This window comes from Artibeus jamaicensis, unplaced genomic scaffold, assembly GCF_021234435.1.
Source record: "Artibeus jamaicensis isolate MK-2021 breed Jamaican fruit bat unplaced genomic scaffold, CSHL_Jam_final contig_518, whole genome shotgun sequence".
Lineage (NCBI taxonomy): Eukaryota > Metazoa > Chordata > Mammalia > Chiroptera > Phyllostomidae > Artibeus > Artibeus jamaicensis.
Window position 1 is genome coordinate 1,817,467 of NW_026521870.1, and position 22,581 is coordinate 1,840,047.

A 22,581-nucleotide genomic window follows, 5' to 3' on the forward strand; every position below is an offset into this window, starting at 1 on the left:
AGTATTCTATATATTTACATATCAAATCATGTGTAAAGCTTTTTTCGCTCTTTCCTACAGAATTGGTGACATGGGACTACAGTACTTTCTTGATGGTCCTGTGAGAACAAGGATAAGAGAGCTAAATTTAAGTAACTGTATCCAGTTGGGCGATGCCTCTATTGTGAAACTACCAGAGTGGTATGAAGAAACTATAATATTTTACATCATATCATTAGTAGTTGTATACTTGCTAGTAGGAGAGATCAGAGATAGAACTTCAAAGCCATTTGGAAAATGTCAAGAATCCCAGAAGATGGCCCAATACTCAGTGAAATTAAAAAAGACATTGGAGTCAGAGATTAAGCTAATCTGTTGATTATATATGAAATGTTTCTTATTAACTTCACCTTAGAGAAAGTTTTTAAAATTTTTTAGTTATTTTTGGATAGGGAGGTAGGGAGGGAGGAAGAGAGAGAGAAACATCAATGTGAGAGAGAAACATCACTCAGTTGCCTCTTGGAGGTGCCCTGACAGAGGATTGAACCCACACCCCAGGCATGTGCCCTGACTGGGGATTGACACGGTGACCTTTCATTTTGTGGCACAATGTCCAACCAGCTGAGCCACACTAGTTAGGGCAGAGAAAATTTTTAATGGAGTCATTCATAAAGTTGTGAATGTCTAAGCATGAGTGACTTCCCTATACTTTTCAAGGATATTATCTCTATGTAAACCTTTACTCAGCATTTCCTAAGGGGTGTTCTAGCTGCTGGGATTGTTCTTGATTCTTCTTACTTGTCAAAGGCCTTGTGTAGACCAAAGGTCAAGTCCGATTCCTGTAGCAAACTCATAACGGATAAGTGAGAAACTTAACCTTGGGCTTTTTGTGGTAATTCATTGTGTTATTTACATGACATGTATGGTATATGTTTTCTTATTAGAATTGCAATGTAAAATGAAATCATAGAAAAAATGTCTTATACAATAATCCACTTCCCTTTCATCCAACTTTGTAATATGAAATTATTTTCCACTTTTTAACTTACTCCTATGTTGAGAAAAGAAAAATTTTTGCTTCAATACTATTTGCTTTCCAGATAATTTTTATGTAAAGAAAGTTACTGACAGTGTAATTAAAGCTAAAATTAATTTTTTATGCTGCTTTCTTTCAGCTGCCCTAACTTAAACTACTTAAGTTTACGAAATTGTGAATATGTGACTGATATAGGAATTGAGTCCATCATAAACATTATCTCCTTGATATCAGTAGATCTCTCTGGAACAAGTATCTCTAATGAGGTAAAAAAAAGTTCAAAAACAATTATAACCATTTTGTAAACAATGGAGAGAAAAACAATTATTTTTATTTCTTAAACTATTAGATTACAAAATGCAAATTTAGGGATATTATTTCTGGAATAGTGAGTGATAGATGAGGTTATTTGTAAGTAAACCATGATCCTGTTTCTCTGTTTAAAAATGTCAAAATATAATATTGCAAGGAGAGTATTACATGATAGATCTGAAATTTGTTTCATAATAATAGTTGGTCTGTGTGGAAATAATATATTTTACACACTACATATGTTTTTTGTGTGCATTGAGATCTAAGTCTAGTTCAAAACTGAAGTCTAGAAATGGCCTCATCAAATCTGCAAAAGCATACATTGTAAGGAATTCATTTCCTGCAAGGTGCTGCTGCTATTCATTAGAGTTGAAACTCAGATCACATCCATCCTATCACCCCAGCACTACCGCACTCACTGATCAAATGGAAGATGAACCCAGAGATGAACCCATGTTCTGAAAGACTTCAGTCGGCTGTAGTTAGAGAAATACTGTACTGGCTTCTCTGGCAAATCAGTGTGTTAGGAGGGACATAGGAAGACACCAGAGGGAAGGCTCTCCCTCCAGCTGCTTGCTAAATCTGTACCAATCTCTTAAACTCACTAATGTCACCTGTCTGTGAGGCCTTCTCTGAGAAGCCCTACCTTGCAGACAAGCAACTACTCCTCAAGCATCTCCAGCCCCGGGGGTTCCTTTAACATGACCTCTTTTTCTTGGTGTCTTGCTGCATTGCTGATGTCTATGTCCCATGTTCATCTTTCCCCACCATTCAGTGGGCTCTTTTAGATGAAGTACTCTGTCTGTCCACTAGTTTAGACTTTTTTCTTTCTTTATCTAAGAGTGAATTTAGATTCAGCTTCAACTCTGCTGGTGGTATGAGAGTGGGGGTAAAGGGTATTTATATGCAGCTGATTTCATCATGATGGAGTCAAGTCTTAACATCTCAACATTGTCTTCTGTCTAAGCTGGAATCCACTGAGATCTCTGAGGGCCCTCTTTGTCTTTTGTTTCATGTCTAGGTAGATCCATATGCATCTTCCTTGTCTCAGCACCAAGGCACCTTCAATTCTTCAGTCTCCCTGGTTACATGTGTTTTGTTCTGTGTTCCTCTGGGTCATGCTGGAGCATGGGGACTCTGTGAGACTGACTTAAATCCATAGTGTAGATTTCATTTTATGAAAACATTTTCCTGCTCCCAGTGTGTATTTATCCTTAGGCCCATACCTCACCCCTCTCTCACTCTGCTACAGAGTGGCTGACTCAAGTGGATTCCAGCTAGGTTTGATGCTCATGAGGCATTTGTGAGTAATTGAAGAGTCAGAAGAAGGAATACACCAGGGCTTTCTTTCACTTTTCTTTCCATCATCATTAGCAGCTACATTTCCTTTATGATCGACTATCTGGTCAGGCATATTGTGGTACCAGCTTCCCTGGGTGACATTGGCCCGAGGCCCCAATAACACGATCTTTCCCATTGTCCTTCCACCACAGGGTTAATAGTGGCTTCCTGCTGCTGCTAATCTCTACATTGTGTCACTATCCCCTTGGCTTCTCAGTTTCTCTACCACTTATGTAGCCAACTCCCTGTCACAATTTAATTTCCTTGGTGTTAAGAGTTGCTTCTGTTTTCATAAAACAGATCTTGGCTGATAAATGATGAGCACAAGAAAACTCTGATGTCTTTTTGCTTTCACAACCCTTCTGGGGGAAGATGGGATTGGTTCCCATTTACTTAGATCCCTGAACCTATCAGGAGGTTTAACTTTCTCTCCAGGTGGAGAGAATGCAGGAGGGTCCAGAACAGGGCCCTGGGTGGACATCCTCTAGCATCTCATTCCTTTGTTTCCCTCTGACTTTCCTCCTGCTCCTTTTCCCCTCCCTTTTTCTCTTCCGCCCTTCTCCTTCCCCCTTGGCACCTCTCCTGCCTCTCTTCTTTGCTCCTCTTTTTTTCTCTTGGCACAGAGTCCATATCTAATTTGGGGGTGGAAAAATGTTCCAACTGATTATATGGTTTTTAAAAATGTTATGCCCAAGTCATTCAGGGTTTAGGATTTGAAGCTTAAAGGCCTTAAAAGTTTAAAGAGAAAGAATTATTTTCTCCTGTGTTCTTCTATAAAAAGCATTCTTTGAAACATACAAATAGAATGCCCAACTATTGTCTGAAGGGTCACAGGGTAATAAGAAATGGAGGATCAAAGCACATTATAAGATATATTAAAATATAATGTTGCCACAAGCCTGTAGTGTTTGGTGGACATTTGTTGTACAGAGGGTGTGAGAGTTAAATGCTCTTAGTTTTTAGCTTTGGGGGAAAAGTCAGTTTTTATTTTCAAAGACTATATATTAAAATTGTATCTACTGAGGACAAGTTCAAACTTAAAAAATAGATTCAAATCCCACTCACTGTTTCCATTTTCTTGTAAAGAATAGTCGCAGTCTGAGAGAGCAGTAAGTGCACATCTTTGGGAAACAGTGCTAGTTGTTTTCTGCTAAAAGACTGGAAAATAAGTCTTTTAAGAGAAGGGTGTTGTTTTCTTCCTCCAAATCAGTAAAACTTTGGTTTAAAAGGCAGTGATTGACAATACAGTACCACAACAGCTGTGGAAGCTAACCTCTCCCAGTCAAATTAAAACAAATCAGCCTGGTGTGGGGGATGGGGGCTGGGATGGGAGTACAAGACAGAAAAACTGTACTTGAACACCAATTAAAATAAAAATTTTTTAAAGTCAATAATATAATTATAACCAGTATAAAATAAACTATTTGAAAAAAATCAGCCCAGATGCCACCTTGGGCAGCTGAACACCAAGCCTGGATTGCAGTCTGATGAAGTGCAAATCTAGCTGCAGACTTGACATTTGAGAGTTAAACTCTGAAATTTTACAGATATTTACCAGAGATTGAATGTAATAATCTTTTCCAATTGTTCCTTCTGGAAAAAAAGAGTTTATGTTTTTTAATAATTATATTCACTTTCAATTCTTTTCAGTAATGAGTTTTCAGTTAGAATCACACTACTCATTTAGTTAACAAACACTTATTTGTGCTCAGCGCTGGGGATGCTAGAATGAACAATACAGGGCCCCTCTTCTTAGCACTTACATTCTGGTAGAAGACAGTCCTGGGGCAAATGACCACAAAGAGTTATGGATGTGGGAGACAACTTGGCTCAGAGAGTCAGGAAAGACCTGGCATTTTCCAAGAGAAGGAGAATGGGTATAGGATAAACAAAGAAAAGTGAGGAAGTGGGGTAGGGGAGGCTGAACCAAGAGACAGAGATTTAAAAGGTTGGTGCTATCCAGGACCCCACCATACAGGATGGTGGTATCAAGGTATGGCTTGACTGTGAAGAGTGATGTTTGAGAGGTAGACTGGGGTCAAGTCATGAGGGGCCAAGAAGCCACAGTGAGGAACTTGTTCTCTGCCCTTTTAGCAATGAAAGGACATTCAGTATTGTCAGTTATACATGGTCAGATTGATATATTTAAAAGATTACTCTGTTTGCTGGAGGGACATGAAAATAATAAATGAAATAGTGAGCAATTATGAAGTGCAAATCCAGGTGAAAAGTTCTAAGAGTTGGCATTAGGGCTAGAACGAGGGAGATGACTTGAGCAAAGTCAGCAGATTTGAGAGACATTTGGAAGGAAGAATCAACAGGAGACAGAAATAGAATGAATGTTGGAGTAAAGACAAGAGGGATGGAATCAAGGATGATGACAGATATTTGGCTTAAGAATCTGTGTAAATGGTCGTGTCCCTTACTAATCTGCATGCCTTCCACAGTGGGAGGAACAGGTTTGCTGCAGGTTGACCATGTTTAGTTTGAGTCAGCCTACAAGACAGTTTTATAGGGAGGCAGAGGGCTCAGGAAATAAGCAAGAAAATCATTGCAATTTGCTCCTCAAAGGGACAACAGATTTTTAGGTTGCAAGAGGGCATAGGGGTGTTACATTCTGAAAATCATGGAAATGCATAAAGCTAATTAGCAAAGACAAAAATACAGATATTTAGAAATCTGAAAAGATTTTATTTTATTTTATTTATTTATTCATTTATCCTCATCTAAGGGCATTGTTTTTTTTCATTGCCTTGAGAGAGACACAGAGAGAGAGACGTGAGAGAGACACACCAATTGGTTGCGTCACAAATGTGCCCCAAAGGGGGATCAAACCCATAACCTAGGTATGTCCCCAGATCCCAGACAGAACCCTATTGGTTTATGGGAAAATGCTCCAACCTGCGGAGCCACACTGGCCAGGGCAGAAATCTAGAAAGGTTTTAACTGACAAAGCTAATTTAAATGGGGAAGGCAAAGAGAACACAGTTATTTCAAACTGTATACACTTTTTATACTGATTATATTTTCCTCAGTCATTCTTTTGTAGAAAATAGTGACTAATGTAGTATGTCACCCATAACCAAAAGTTAGTTATTCAATAAGCACATTTTAGGGAGAGAGAAAATATGTCAGCTTTCCTCTTCTAATATAAAGAGGACAAGGTGTATAAGTGAGGGAAATAGATTACTAATGTGATAGTATCTTAAAGTATCTTTAAAAGTCTTTACTCTTCTATAGCTTTTCTTAATGTCTAGTTAAATGGGATGTCAGTTATTCTCCTCCTACTCCAGAGGATTGTTTGAATATGAGGTTATATCTCCATTTATAATGGAAAATGTTTTCCACAAGTCAGAAGAATTATCATTTACTAAAGACCACAGGATCCACAGTTAGGGCAGTTCAATCTGTTGCTTAAGTTGCCTTAGTCACTACCATATTTGTTGTTTAAAGGAAAAATGAGTCAGAGCACTGTTTCAGACAGTGCGCTTAGACAGTGGTTTAAGAAGATTTTCATTTGCCTGATTTTCAAATTTTTTCCCTCTGAGTATTAGATCTTGAGTGCCCATTATGTAGGCAAACTCCTGGAGCCCCCTCACCAGGATGCAAGCTCCATGGGGGCTGAGACTTTGTTTTCTTTCACAGCTGTGTTCCCAGAACCCTAGGGAGTAATGGACAAATATTCACTGAGTGAAGGAACAAATGCTGAGTGGTAGGGTTATCCAATGTGAATAAGACCTGTTCTCTACAGCCCAATTTAGAAGGGTAAGTAAGAGTAATTTAAATATGTTGTGGCAGATATAATGATAGAAGAAGCAGAGGAAAGGATCTTAACTCAGCCAGCCAAAGACAAAAACATGACAGTGTGTGCTTATTCAAGGGACTTTATGTCACTTAGTGTACTAGAATGTATGGGTTGGCCAAAAAGTTCACTAGTTTTTTTCCCATATGATGGCTCTAATAGTGCTTAGTTGTTCTAACTTCATTTGAAGAAATGTTATATTGTTTTGTGAGAGCTGTCATATCAGCATGCATTTTTAAAGAAACATCAAAATTGGTGAATTTTTGTGTAGCCATTTTAATACTGAAGATGGAAGAAATAAGCAACATTTTCAGCATATTATGCTTTATTATGTCAGGGAAGGTAAAAATGCAAGTGAAATGCAAAAAAGGATTTGTGCAGTGTATGGAGAAAGTGCTGTGACTTTTCGAACCTGTCAAAGTGGTTTGCGAAGTTTTGTGCTGGATCTTTCTTTGCCAGACAATGCTCCATGGTCGGGTAGACCAGATGAAGTTGACAGTGATCAAATTGAGATGTTAATTAAGAACAATCAATGTTATACCACACAGGAGATAGCTGACATACTCAAAATATCCAAATCAATATAGTTATTGGTGAAAATGAAAAATGTGTTTTTTATTTTATGGAAAAAAACACATGGACCTTTTGGCCAACCCTATACCATAAAAAGGAGATAGGACTGAGGGAATTTTGTGTTGTCTGAGAAGCTTGGATTTGAACCAATGAATGTGAAGCAGGACTTGGTAGGGTAGTCACAGTTAAACCCAGTTTCTTATTTAATATAGATTATTTGGTCAGAGTGGGGAAATGGCAGCCCCCTCTGCTATTTCGCACCACCGAGTGAGGAGCAGAGGTTCTTCTCTAGGGGATAGATTAGAGGGAAGAAAGATTAGAGTCAGGGAGACCAGTGGTGGGTATTTTAGTAGTTTAAAAAAGAGATGATGAGTTCTTGAACCTAGTTCTTGAACTAGGTCAGAGGCCAGAATTAACATAGAAAGAAGATATTCAAGAATACCTAGGAGGTAAAACTGAAATAATTTGGTGATTGATTTTTTGCGGAAGATAAGGACCTAGAGGAGGGTTAAAGGTGTTGAAGTATGATTCCAAAAATATGACATTGGGTGAATGAAAGTCCTACCTCAGAAAATGTAGTGTAAGAAAAATAACAGATTTTGAGTGAAAGGTGACTTCAATTCTATCAGACTGACTTATAGTGTATGGCATATTCAGGTCAAAGGCTTGGAAGAGAGATCCTTAAAGAAGTTAGATGTGGGAGGCACCGTCATGGAGGTGTGAAGGTGACCAAGATCCTCAGAGAGAGTGTGGGCAGTGAAGAGCAATGTGCACCCAGGAAGAATGAACAGAATATCAATATTTAAGGAGTGGGAAAAAGATAATGAATCTGTAAAGGACACTAAAGAAATAAGGTGAAAAGTTTGTGAGAGAGCCAGGTGAGTGTAGTCATGTGTGGAGTTTTGAGGGAATAACCAACAGTATCTAACAGAGCAGAGAAATTAAAACAGGGAAAGACCAACATTTGAAAGAGCATTTACTATTAATTAAACAGATCCCTGCTTTACCCTTCTGATAACATCTCTTGCCCTTGTTCCCTTCATTTCTTTTCCTCCAGCTCCACTGCCACATCTTAGATCCTCAAATAAGCCAAATTCTTTCCTATTCGAGGACCTTTGCATGCATGTACCTTTTGCCTGAGATGCTTGTCCTTCTATTCTTCCAGTGCCTGGGTAGGCAGATGCTTAGTGAGTAACCACTGATGATCATGCCAGTAGTTAAAGCATCTTGACATAAGCTAATAGTGCCTTTAAAGATGTTTTTGACAAAATTTTAATCTATAATACACATTTCTCATGCTGTCCTAATTATCAGAAAATAACACTTTTCAGTCTATATCATTTCAAGGCAATAGCAAAAGGTTTTATTTCATTGATGCATTTTTTCTTTAAGTAAATATAAATCACATGATGACAACAATGTCTCTGTGTATGTTCCCAAAAAATAAGCATTCTTTAGTGCCCAATGTACTGTAATTTTATCTCTGTGGCATTATAGCATAGTTCCCTAGAAAGGTATTATCTAGGGGCAGGAGCATAAAATGGAGTCAAAATAGTCTCTTCAACAAATGGTGTAGAGAGATCTGGACAGCTACGTGCAAAAAAATGAAACTCAACCACCAACTTACACCATACACAAAAATAAACTCAAGATGGAGAAAATACTTAAATATAAGTTGTGACACTTTTATAAATAAAAGTCATAGAGGAGAACATGGGCAGGAAAATCTCAGCTACTTTATGCAGCAATATTTTCACCAACATGTGCCCTAGAGCAAAGTACATAAAGGAAAGAATAAAGAAATGGGACTTCTTCAATTAAAAAAGATTCTGTAAGGCTAAAGAAAACATCAACAAAATGAAAAGGAAACCAAACATATGAGAAAATATATTTGCCAATGATATCTTGGACAATGGTTTGATCTCCAAAGTATATAAAGAAACTCACACAACTCCACACCAGGAAGACAAACAATCCAACTTAAAAAATGGGCGAAGGACCTGAATAGACACTTTTCCAAGAGGACATACGGAAGGCCCAGAGACATGTGAAAGGCAATTCTCAGCATCAGTAGCTATCAGAGAGATGCAAATTAAAACCAGAAAGAGATACCACTTCACACTGGTCAGAATGGCCTTAGTAAACAAACAAGTGCTGGCGAGGTTGTGGAGAAAGGGGGACCTTAGTACACTGTTGGTGGGAATGCAGACTGGTGCAGCCACTATGGAAAAGAATATGGAATTTCCTCAAAAAACTAAAAATGGAACTGCCTTTTGACCTGGCAATTCCACTTGTGGGATTATACCCGAAGAACCTTGAAACAACAATTCAAAAGAACCTGTGCACCCCAATATTCATAGCAGCACAATTTATAATAGCCAAGCGCTAGAAGCAGCCTAAGTGCCCACCAGTAAAAGAGTGGATCAAAAAAACAGTGGCATATTTACACAATGGAATACTACACAGCAGAAAGAAAGGAGGAGCTCCTACCATTCACAATAGTGTGGATGGATTTAGAGAGCATTATGCTAAGTGAAATAAGCCAGGTGGTGAAAGACAAATACCATATGATCTCACCTATAAATGGAACCTAATCAAAAAAACAAACAAGAGAGCAAAATATAACCAAGAACATGGAAATAAAGAACAAACTGACAGTAACTAGAAGGGAGGGGGGTTAAGTGGGGAAAGAGGGGGAAGGGTCAAGGAACATGTATAAGGAAACACGGACAAAGACAACTGGGGTAGAAAAGATTGAAGGTGGGAGATGGAGGTGGGTATGGCAGGAGAGAGTAATGAGGGAAAATTAGGACAACTATAACTGAACAACAATTTTAAAAAAAAAGGTGTTATCTAGTTAGATAGCCTCACAATAATAATGGTTCTTGAATTATTAATAGCACACAAATCATTTTCAAACTGAATTGCAACAAACCCCCCCCTTATTGAACATTGGCATGTGGTAGCCATGTTAATTTTAATTATATATGTTATAGAATCATTTAGTTTCAGATATTTCTAGCAAAAAAATCTATGACTAAATAATATACTACAAGAGAGACTTCCAATCAATATGGTGGCATTAGGTAAACACAGCTCACCTCCTTGCATAATCACATAAAAATTACAACTAAATTCTAGAACAATCATTATTCAGAACTGGCAGAAATTGAGTTGAATAGAAGTCTAACAACTATGGAATCAAAGAAACCACATCAATCCAGATTGGTAGCAGGGGCAGAGATGCAGAATGGGCTTGTCCCACATCCACAAGTGGTGGATAAAAATTTGGGAGGGATATCTCGGGAACAAAGAGTCTCAGCCACACACCAGGCCCCTACATGCAGGGTTCCAGTGCCAGGAAGATAAGTCCCCATAACTTCTAGCTGCAAAAACCAGCAGGGTTTGAATCCATAGAAGAAACATCTAGAGTCCCAAGCAGTTCCTCTAATGAATCCACACACATACTTATTCAGATTCATTCCCTCTAAGCTTCAGCACCAGGTAGCAGCTTGAGAGGTACCAGTGGCATACAGGGACAAAATGAAGTGGCTGGAATCAAGGTGAGAACTGGGGAACAGCTTTCTGCCAGACAGAAAGGCAGGCAGAGCCACAGAGCCAGCAGGGCATTATATCCGACATGGCTAATACTGTTTGCCCTGCCCTGGGGATCCCCCAAGACTCCCTCCCACCCAACTCACAGCTGTTAACAGTAGCTTTTCCATATGAATGGCTGGCCTTGGCTCATGCTTCACAACTGCCCAAATCTTTCAAACAAGCAACAACTGGCCTCAGTGAGCACCAGGACCAGTACTAGCAGTAGCCAGCTTAGATTCACAGCATGGGAATCTCCAAGACAGGCACAAGTAGCAGCCATCTCAGATTGCTTTATAGCTTATGCAGGGTGGTTCCAGGCTATACACAGATGGGGGCTGAACTTGGTCTGCACCACCTGGGAAACCCCAGAGCCTGCACACCCACTAGACAGCTACAGACCACATCAGAGCACTACCACCTTGCCCCTGCACAGCTGATTCCTCATGGAGGGGGGAGGTTGATGGTAAGGTCAAGGCAATCTTTATGACTGACTAGCCTGGATAAATGCCACTCATTAATCAGCCAACAGAAACCAAGACTCAACTACAAGAGGAGGGTGTACTCAACCCACACAAAGGGTGCACCTTGAATGCCCAGTTTAGGTGATAGGGGAGACTTTGCCACTGGATCCTACAGGACACCTACTATATTAGGCCATTATACTAAAACAGGGAATCATTGCAGCTCTATCCAATATATAGAAATAAGCACATGGAGGCTGTCAAAATGAGGAGACAAAGAATCATGGCCCAAATGAAAGAAGAGATCAAAACTCCAGAAAAAAGAACTAAACAAAATAGAGATAAGCAATCTATCAGATGCAAAGTTCAAAACACTGGTTTTAAGTATGCTCATGGAACTTAGCACCTCAACAGCATAAAAGATATCCATCCACTCAGAAATGAACAATACACTAGTTGAAATAAAGAACAATTTACCAGAAAAAAACAGTAGAGTGGATAAAGCCCAGAATCAAATAAATGATTTGGAACATAAGGAAGAAAAGAACAACCAATCAGAACGACAAGAAAAAAGAATCCAAAAAAAGGAGGATAGCATAAGGATCCTCTGGGACAACCCCAAGAGGTCCAATATTCACATCATAGGGGTGTCAGAAGGAGAAGAGAAAGAGCAAGAAATTGGAAACTTATTTGAAAAAATAATAAAAGAAAACTTCCCTAATCTGGAGATGGTAATAGACATATAAGTCCAGGAATGATAGAGAGTCCCAATCAAGTTGGACTCAAACAGGACCACACCAAGATACATAATAATTAAAATGCCAGAGCTTAAATATAAAGAATTTTAAAAGCAGCAAGAAAAATGAGATGGTGACCTACAGTGGAGCTCCCATAAGACTGTCAGCTGATTTCTCAAAAGAAACTTTGCAGGCAAGAGGTGGCTTGCAAGAAGTATTCCAAGTGATAAAAAGTGAGGACCTACAACCAAGATTACTCTATCCAGCAAAGCTATAGTTCAGAACAGAAGGGCAGATAAAGTGCTTCCCAGACACAAAAAACTAAAGGAGTTCATCATCACCAAAGCCCTTATTGTATGAAGTGTTAAAGGAACTTATTTAAGAAAAAGAAGATCAAAACTATGAACATTAAAATCACAACTCACAACTATCAATAACTGAATCTAAAAAACAAAAACAAACAACCAGAACAGGAACAGAATCGTAGATATGGACATCGTTTAGACGGTATCAGCTGGGAAGGGGAAGGGGGGAAAACAGGTGAAAAGGTGCAGGGATTAAGAAGCATAATTGGTAAGTACAAAATAGACAAGGGGATGTTAAGAATAGCATAGAAAATGAAGAAGCCAAAGAACTTACACACATGACCCATGGACATGGTGTGGGGATTACCTGAGGGAGTAGGGGGTACTGGTTGGAGGGGGCAAAGGGGGGGGGAAATGGGACAACTGTAATAGCATAATCAATAAAATATAATTTAAAAAAGAAGAGAAAACCAATGTGAGAACTTTAACCCTCATTGGTGTAGTCTAAATATCTCCTTATTCTGTTCCCCTTCCTCCTCTCCACCCCTGCTGCCCCTGCCACTCAGGCACTATTTCTTCGTACTAACTTCTGTTGCCTTAAATACCACTCTCCTCAGCTCTATTCTCTACTTGCTGCAATGTGATCTTCCAGCATGCAGATCTGAGCCTCTCACATTCTTGCTTAGATTTCTTTAGGAACCCCACATTTATTACACTATAAAGTCTAAATGATCTAATGTGAAGGACCAAGTTCTTCCTGAGGTGGCCCCTGACTACTTTTATAGCCTAACTTCCAGTTGATTCCCATCTTTCATCTCCAGTTCCAGAGACACGGAACTGACCTTTTTCTGTCTCCTCAAATATGTCATGCTCTCCTTGCCTTCCTATCTCTTCGAGTTATTCCCTCTGTCTGAAACATCCTCCCCAAGATCCCTTGAGTTTCAGGTGTGTGAAATGTGCTGGAATACCTGGGCAGGCTTAAGATTTCCCTGTCTTGTTTTTCTACTGCACTTCATAATGCCTTCACTAAAACAATCAGCTGATTACATTTTAATAATTGTTCCAAGCCTATCTCTCTGTACCACTATGAGCTTCTTGAGGGCAGAGGCTGGATTGTCCTGCCTTTCAGATGCTTAGCATGATGTCTAAAATGCAAGAGCAATATAAAATACTTGATCAGTATATCAGTGAGCGAGTGAATGAGTGGGTCTGGTACCACTTCCTTTCTCTTAACCAAACACGGCTTCTTTAAATGCCACATTTTCTCAGCTATGCTCTGAACTGGAGTGGGAGTGCTTACAGCTGCGTGTCTTAGTCTGCTGATACACTTTCAAGAGACCACCCATCTGCAAGGAACACACACATACAAATAAAGCCTGAGGTTCAGTGAAGCAAAACCTCTAAAGCAGGAAACATATGAAATCACTTGGGATTCAAGAAATAGAAAGAATCAGAGTTAAAAGGAAGCAGGGTTACTCAGAGACAAATGGATCTGCACATAACAAGAAGTCTGCCCTGTTGTACTTTATCATATGAAGCCAGACCTCTCCTTAGTCCTTTTCAGGCCCTTCTCCCCAGTCAGTGGCTTTATGTGAATCTGCTGGTCCCATCACTAGCAACAGTGGTTTTCTTCACAGAGGTTACTGTCAGTAGTCTCCTGTTCCCAGTAAAATGCCTGCCAAAAACATTGCAAAAGGAAATGACCAACTTAACTTGTCACTTCCTTCAAGGAGATTCTTTGGTGGCATAAGCCTCCTCTCAACCTCCACCAGGTAGAAGGTAAACAGTCTCAAGGCAAGTTGCTCTATTTTCATATAGCAGAGATACAGATTTTCCTTCCCTCCATAAACATATAAAAGATCTATTTCTGTGTGTGGACCAAAGCCTGCTTTCCTTTAGATGTGTAGGTCAATAAATTAGGTCAGAAAGGTAAATATATTTTAAAAATATGACTACAAAATTCATACTAACAATGAAATAAGTAGAAATAAATAAAAATAACTGAGAAGAAAAGGTAAATTATTTTTATAAAATTATAATTGCCAATGAGTATAAAAGGGAAAATCATTTTTGAGTTTAAGATACATTTTCAAGGACATTGTACAAGATGGTGTTACCAGTGATTTTAGACAGGGGGAGTGTTGAGATAAAACATGTTTCTAAGTATAAATTTTGTTCTTTATTCATGAAATAATGTGGTAGCTACCACCAAACAGAGCAAATCTTTCAGAAAGGAACATATGAAATATAAACAGATTCAAATATTTACAAAGGGAAATAGATTCCAACCAAGAATTCTGAGAGTATGCCAGGTAGATGAGAGAAAATTGGGTCCATTAAAAACAGATAACTGTACAGACTACTCATTCATTCACAAATATTTATTCATTGTCAACTGTGTGTCAAACACCATGCTAGGTTCTGGGAGAACTAAATATAGCCACAGTACTGGCCTCGAGGTACAAGAGGAGCTGAAAGAACAACAGGAGTAATAGCGCTACATGATTAAAGATTACTAAAAGCACAAATGCGGAGTGTGGGTTCACATTCTGGCTGGTACCAGCACACTATGAGGCCTTGGACAAGTTACTCAAATTCTGTGCCTCTATTTCCCTCTCTTTGGAAGAGTGATTATAATATTACTTTACTCAGTGTTGTGAGAATTAAATAAGACAGTGAATATAAACTGCTTAACATAGTGCCTGACACATGGTAAGCATCAATACATCTTGGCAACAATTAACTTGAACTATGGAATAATGAGGCATATTTGCTGCAATAGAGATTTGCACATCTTGGCACATACGCTACATCTGAGCAGAACGGAGGAGTTGGAAAGTGAGTGCCATGTCTCTGTTAAGTTGGGCAAGGCTTTTCAGCTTTTGAGGTACAGCTGAAAGCTTCAGTAGGTTATTTGTGAGGCATTCTCAGTGGAGAACGAAGCGAGTGGGAAGACATGGAGTCATGGGGAAAGTTGTATGCTGGAGGATCCACAAGTGACTTCGCATTGTTAGAGCATGGCACAAGAAGATAAGGGATGTGGCGGGTGATGAAGCTGGAGAAAAGAGGTGGAGGGAAGAATGTAAATGGACTTGGATGCCCCGAAAAGTGATTCCCACTACACACTGTATGCGATGGGAGCCACCGGAGAACTCCAAGTAGAAGGACTCATCAGATTTGTGTACAGAAACAACAGTAAGGAAGACCCATTTAAGAAAGGGTGAGCTATTGCAATGACAGCTAGAAATAATGAGGTTTGACAGTAGTGGCAGAAGGAACATGCCTGAGAGATATTTAGAAAGTAGTATAGATAGAAATTGGTGATATGTTTGCTAGATATGGGGAGCAAAGAAGAGAGGAGGAAAAAAGATGCTCAATTCCATTTTAGAATGTTTAATTCCAAGACACATCTGTCTTATACTTTGGGCCCCTTTGGCCTGGATGATAAAAAAGAAGACAGATACCCATTTGACTTTCAGAATCTTCATTTTTGTTTAGTTCCTCAGTAAGTCTGGCAAGGAATCATGGGAACTGGGTATATTCCAGTTCGAGCATTGCTGATAGCAGAAAATTTACTAAAGGATTTTCAACAACGTCCCCTCAGTTCTATCTCCTGTGTCATAACTTACATCCTACTTTATCCTCAAAAAAGGCAGGAGGAGAGGAGGTTTCTTCTGTTTGCTGACTGTCGGAGACCTTTTGTTCTTTTTAGATTTCCCATGATCTAACCCCCAATAATTACGTCAGAGTTTTCAGTCATCTTAGACTTCTGGGTACCCCATTCCATTCTATTTCATAGAATATGTTTTCTTTCTTTTTCTTTTTCCAAAGAAAAATGTATCATTTATGTGCATCTCGAGGGTACTTTTTAATTCAGAACATTGCAATCAGCGACACACATAGAACTCAGGCTGCCATTAGGAGGAGAGTGAAACAGGCCGGATTGAAACAGTCCTGTGTCCCATAAGGATGTTCTGCTCAACTGCTGGATATCAGTGGTGTTGCTGGTGTAAACAAACCTTCTGTGTCAACAGTCCCATGAAGTATAGCACATGCAGTTAGATACAGTACATAACCCTTGATAGTGTGAATGAATTACTATGTTACTGATTTATGTATTTATTATACTTTTATCATTATTTTGGATAATCTTTGTACTTATAAAAATGTTTGCTATAAAATAGTATGCTCTGTTACACCAACAGCATCCTTATACATCCTATGTTTATTGTGTCTCTTGATTGCATTGTTTCCTCTGGTGCTTAACTTAACCTTGTGTTTTTTTAAAAACAATTTTATTGTATTTTTTCTATTACCACTTAGTCAGTCCCCTTATACCCTATCACCCTGCAATCACTACAAGTTGTACATGTCCATGAGTCCTTTGTTTTTCTAATATCCTGTATTACAAAGATCCTGAGCTGTGTAGATTATATTAGTGGATTTCCCAGCAATGGAAATGTAGGGCCCTTAGAGAGGGTCATAAAAGTTGCAAAATGCAGAGGAAAGAGCAATGTATTTAAATCAATGAAAAGCCCATCATGAGTCATTCACTTTAACTGGGCTCCTTACAGAAAGTAGCACAAAGCTGAGAAAGAACCCATTAACTTTGGGGTTTCCAGTTTGAATACTAGTCCTCTGAAAGTAACAGTTCTGAGTTTGGGGTGCTTAGGGCATATTCAGGTGTCCAATTTTCAATTAGGAAACAAGATCTGGAGCTCAGGGGAGAGATTTTGGCTGGATTTAGAGATGATTGAAGTAGCTGAAGAAGCCATGATGAGAGACAGGAGAAGATAGGTCAAGTTCAAAGTTCCAGTGAACACCAGTACATATTGGGTGGATTTGGAAGATTAACCCAAAGAGAAGTAGGTGAGAGAAGAATTAAGAGTGACATCATGAAAACCAAGAGGGGTGGCATTTCAAAAAGTGGGAGATTGTCAACAAGGTCATACTTCACCAGTGGATCAAGTAATTTGAAGACAGAGAAGTTTCCACCAATTTCTGTAAAACAAAACTGCTCATCTATGGATGTACTTGTCTATGGATATACTTGTCATGTTTACATTTATGCTTAGTATTTTATTTGATTTTCCTGTTTTTGTGCTACTATAATTTGTTTCAAACAGACAGTAAACTGCTTCAGGAGTGTTGTGGGTTTGTGTAAAGGAACTAAGCATAATGTTAATGTTTTATATAATTTTTCGCTGATATACAGAAGACAATAATGGATTTATATAGTGTTTTATTTAAGTTATTGTAAATTATTTTTCACGAACATTGAAAAATTTCATTCATTCTTCATTCTTCATCCTTTTCTTCTTTCTTTTGATACATAGTTATCTAGTTCCTACTATATTTAAGGCAGCAACTCTAGGTTTGAATGTAAAACAGAAATAAGATAAGCAGCCTACCCTGAAATTTTTACAAACCTCTAACCCTCTTAAATTTTCCCTCCTTTTAAACAGACATTTTGTTGTTGTTTCAGTAACTTGGTTTTCCAATGAATTGCAGCAATTTGTGTTGCCATCAGCAATGACATCTGTATGGCAGCCTTCCACTCAGTCACCAATACTGGCTGTTTAATTTCAAGAAGTTAGAAATTAAGTTCATTGTTATTTTGATTTTATACTTTAAAGGATTGTAATAATATTAATTTTTCCCCTATATTTGCTTATCATTGCAATTATATTTCTACTTACATGAAATGTCTGTTTAGATTCCTCATTTATTTCTATATTTTTACTGACAATTTGTGTGAACTCCTTAGACAAATATAATTATTATTATTTATTATATTTTTGTATTTTCCCCATTACTTTCAAATGGCTTATTTCACAATCATGGGAGAGAGATTTGTTTTAGTATTTAGTATTCTTGCAAAAAAAGGTTTATCCAGAATTAAATTCTAAAGAACAATCACACAAACGCAGCATGTGGGACATGCTACATAATGCTGGCCTGGGATCTCTATTTTTATTTTTTAATTTTATTTTTAATTACAGTTGACATGTAATATTATTTTATACTAGCTTCAGGTGTACAACATAGTGATTAGACAATGATATAATTTACAAAGTAATTCTCCCCAATAATTCAAGTACCCACCTAGAACCATACATAATTATTACAGTATTTTGACTATATTCCTTATACGGTACTTTACATTCTCATGACTATTCTGTAACTACCAATTGGTACTTCTTAATCCCCTCACTTCTTCACCCATCCCCTCAAACACCCTCTCCTATGACAACCATCAGTTTGTCCTGTGCGTCTACGAATCTGTTCCTGTTTTATTTGTTTGTTTATTCTTCAGATTCCACATATAAGTGAAATCATATGGTATTTGTGTTTCTCTGTATGACTTACTTCACTGAGCATAATGCTCTCCAGGTCCATCTATGTTGTCATAAATAGTGACATTTCATTCTTTTTATGGCTGAGTAATATTGTATTGTATAAAGGGAAGGACTTTTGGTTCACATATAATACTAATAAAAATACAATAATAATAATAAAAGAGCAAATGGTTGTATTTTGCATACTCACAAATTTAAACCTACTTTTGCCTATTCCTGTACGTACCATATTTTTTTTAATCTACTGAGAGATACTTGGGCTGCTTCCAAATATTGGCTACTGTAAATAACACTGCGAAAACATAGTGGTGCATATATTCTTTCAAACTATTGTTTGTTTGTTTGTTTGTTTGTTTTTTAATTTTATTTAGTTATTTTTCAAGTACAGTTTTTTGTCTATTTCTCCCATCCCAGCCTCCCCCGCCCCGTGCTCCCCACCTCCCTCCCATTTCCACCCCCCTTAGTTCTTGTCCCTGTGTCCTTCCTATTTGTTCCTCCAAATCCCTCCCCATTTTTCCCTTAAATTCCCTTCCCTCTCCCCTCTGGTCACTGTCCCCTGTTCTCTATTTCAGTGTCTTTGTTTTTTTTCTGCTTGCTTGTTTGTTTTGTTGTTTAGCTTCCTGTTAAAGGTGAGATCATATGGTATTTGTCTTTCAATACCTGGCCTATTTCACTCAGCATAATGCTTTCCAGTTCCATCCATGTTGTTGCAAAGGGTAGTAACTCCTTCTTTCTCTCTCCTGCATAGAATTCCATTGTGTATATATACCACAATTTTTTGATCCATTCATTTACTGATGGGCACCTAGGTTGCTTCCAACTCTTGGCTATTGTAAATTGTGCTGCTATGAACATTGTGGTGCATAGGTTCTTTGAAATTGATATTTTAGGATTCTTAGGATATAATCCTAGCAGTGGAATTGCTGGGTCAAAAGGCAGGTCAATTTTTATTTTTCTGAGAAAATTCCATATTGTTTTCCATAATGGTTGTACCAGTCTGCAATCCCACCAACAGTGAACTAAGGACCCCTTTTCCCCACACCCTCTCCAACATTTGTTGTTTGTTGCTTTGTCTATTATAGCCATCCTGACTGGTGTAAAGTGGTATCTCATTGTGGTTTTAATTTGCATCTCTCTGATAGCTAACGATATTGAGCATTTCTTCATGTGTCTCTGGATCTTCTGTATGTCCTCCTTGGAGAAGTGTCTGTTCAAGTTCTTTTCCCATTTTTTAATTGGGTTGGTTGTCTTCTTAGAGTAGAGTCGTGTAAGTTCTTTGTATATTTTGGAGATTAAACCTTTGTCTGAGGTATCATTGGCAAATATGTTTTCCCATACAGTTGGTTGTCTTTTTAATTTAATACTGTTTTCTTTAGCCACACAGAAGCTTTTTATTTTGATGAGATCCCATTTGTTTATTCTTTCTTTTATATTTCTTGCTCTAGGGTACATATCGGTAAAAATGTTGCTGCGTGAAATATCTGAGATTTTCTTGGCGATGTTCTCCTCCAGGACTTTAATGGTGTCACGGCTTATATTTAAGCCTTTTATCCACCTTGAATTTATTTTGGTATATGGTGTAAGTTGGTGCTCAAGTTTCATTTTTTTGCAGGTAGCTGTCCAGTTCTCCCAACACCATTTGTTGAAGAGGCTGTCTTTACTCCATTTTATGTTACTGCCCCTTTTGTCGAATATTAATTGACTGTAGAGACTTGGGTTTATTTCTGGGCTCTCCGTTCTGTTCCATTGGTCTATGTGCCTGTTTTTATGCCAGTACCAGGCTGTTTTGATTACAGTGGCCTTGTAATGCAGTTTTGTATCAGGTATTGTGATCCCTCCTACTTTGTTCTTCTTTCTCAAAAGTGCAGCTGCTATTCGGTATCATTTATGGTTCCATATAAATTTCTAAGTGTTTGTTCTATGTCTGTGAAATATGCCATTGGTACTTTAATAGGTATTGCACTGAATCTGTATATTGCTTTGGGTAGTATGGACATTTTGATGATGTTAATTCTTCCAATCCATGAACAAGGTATATGTTTCCATTTGTTTGTGTCTTCCTTGATTTCGTTCTTCAGTGCTGTGTGGTTTTCTGCATACAGATCTTTTACCTCCTTGGTTAGGTTTATTCCCAGATATTTTATTTTCGTTTCTGCTATATTGAATGGGATTTTTTCCTTGATTTCTGCTTCTACTGATTCATTGTTGGTATACAAAAATGCCTTTGATTTCCAGATATTGACTTTGTAACCCGCTGTTTTGCCAAATTCGTTAATTAGTCCGAGCAGTTGTGGGGTAGAGTCTATAGGATTTTGCATGTATACTATCATGTCATCTGCAGACAGTGACAGTTTTGCTTCCTCCTTTCCTATTTGGATGCCTTTTATTTCCTTTTCTTGCCTGATCGCTGTGGCCAAAACTTCCAATACTATATTGAATAGCAGTGGTGAAAGTGGACATTCTTGTCTTGTTCCTGATCTTAGTGGAAAAGCTTTTAGTTTTTTCCCATTGAGTATGATGTTGGCTCTAGGTCTCTCATATATGGCCTTTATTATATTGAGGAATGCTCCCTTTATTCCCACTTTGCTGAGTGTTTTTATCATTAATGGGTGTTGTACCTTATCAAAAGCTATTTCCGCGTCTATTGATATGATCATGTGGTTTTTATCTTTGCTTTTGTTTATGTGATGTATTACATTTACTGATTTGCGAATATTGAACCATCCTTGCATCCCTGGGATGAATCCCACTTGGTCATGGTGTATGATCTTTTGGATATATTGTTGGATGCAATTTGCCAATATTTTGTTGAGGATTTTAGCGTCTATGTTCATCAGCGGTATTGGCCTGAAAGTTTCTTTGTTGTGTCTCTATCTGGTTTTGGAATTAAGATGATGCTGGCTTCATAAAAAAATTTGGGAGTTTTCCATCCTTCTGGATTTTTTGGAATAGTCTATGGAGAATAGGGGTTAGCTCTTCCTTAAATGCTTTGTAGAATTCTCCTGTGAAACCATCTGGTCCAGGGCTTTTGTGTGATTGGGAGTTTTTTGATTACTGCTTCAATTTCTTTTGCTGTTATTGGTCTGTTCAGGTTTTCTGCTTCTTTTTCATCAAGTTTCGGAAGATTGTATTTTTCTAGAAATGTGTCCATTTCCCCTAGGTTTTCAAATTTCTTGGCATATTCATAGTAATTTCTTACAATCCCTTCTATTTCTGTGGTATCAGTTGTAATCTCTCCTCTTTCATTTCTGATTGTGTTTATTTGTGTCCTCTCTCTTCTTTTCTTGATGAGCCTACTTAAAGGCTTGTCTATTTTGTTTATCTTCTCAAAGAACCAACTCCTGGATTCATTGATCCTTAGAATTGTGCTTTTAGTTTCTATGTCATTTAATTCTGCTCTAATCTTGGTTATTTCCTTCCTTCTGCTTGCTCTGGGCTGTCTGTGTTGTTGTTCCTCGAGTTCTTGCAGGCGTAGGGTTAGGTTGTTTGTTTGAAATGTTTCTATCTTCTTTAGGTAGGCCTGTATTGCTATAAACTTCCCTCTCAGGACTGCCTTGGCTGTATCCCATAAGTTTTGGGTTGTTGTGAGATCATTTTCATTTGTTTCCAGAAACATTTTGATTTCTTCCCTAATTTCATCCTTGACCCGTTTGTTGTTTAATAGCAAACCATTCAGTCTCCATGATTTTGGGTGCTTTGGGTTTTTTCCTTTGGGGTTGGTTTCCAATTTCAGTCCCTTGTGGTCAGAGAAGATGCTTGGTATGATTTCAATTTTCTTGAATTTTTTGAGGCTTGTTTTGTGTCCTATCATGTGGTCTATCTTTGAAAATGTTCCATGTGCATTTGAAAAGAATGTGTATTTAGCTTCTTTGGGATGAAGGGCTCTATATATATATCAGTTAAGTCCATTTCATGTAGGGTGTTGTTTAATGCCACAATATCTTTGTTGATCATTTGTTTGGAAGATCTGTCCATTTTTGATAGTCGGGTGGTAAAATCTCCTACTATAATTGTGTTGCTGTCAATATCTTTCTTGAAGTCCTCTAAGATTTTCTTGATATATCTGGGTGCCCCTATGT

General features: G+C 38.1%; 1 protein-coding gene across 1 annotated transcript in view; it reads left to right on the top strand.

Annotated features, from left to right (window-relative positions):
• FBXL13 (F-box and leucine rich repeat protein 13) overlaps positions 1-22,581 on the top strand; it is a 284,235-nt gene that overhangs the window by 199,617 nt on the left and 62,037 nt on the right. The window contains exons 16-17 of the mRNA XM_053668913.1: positions 61-180; positions 1,155-1,281. Coding sequence (XP_053524888.1) covers positions 61-180; positions 1,155-1,281 — 247 coding nt within the window. The remainder of the gene's footprint in view (positions 1-60; positions 181-1,154; positions 1,282-22,581) is intronic.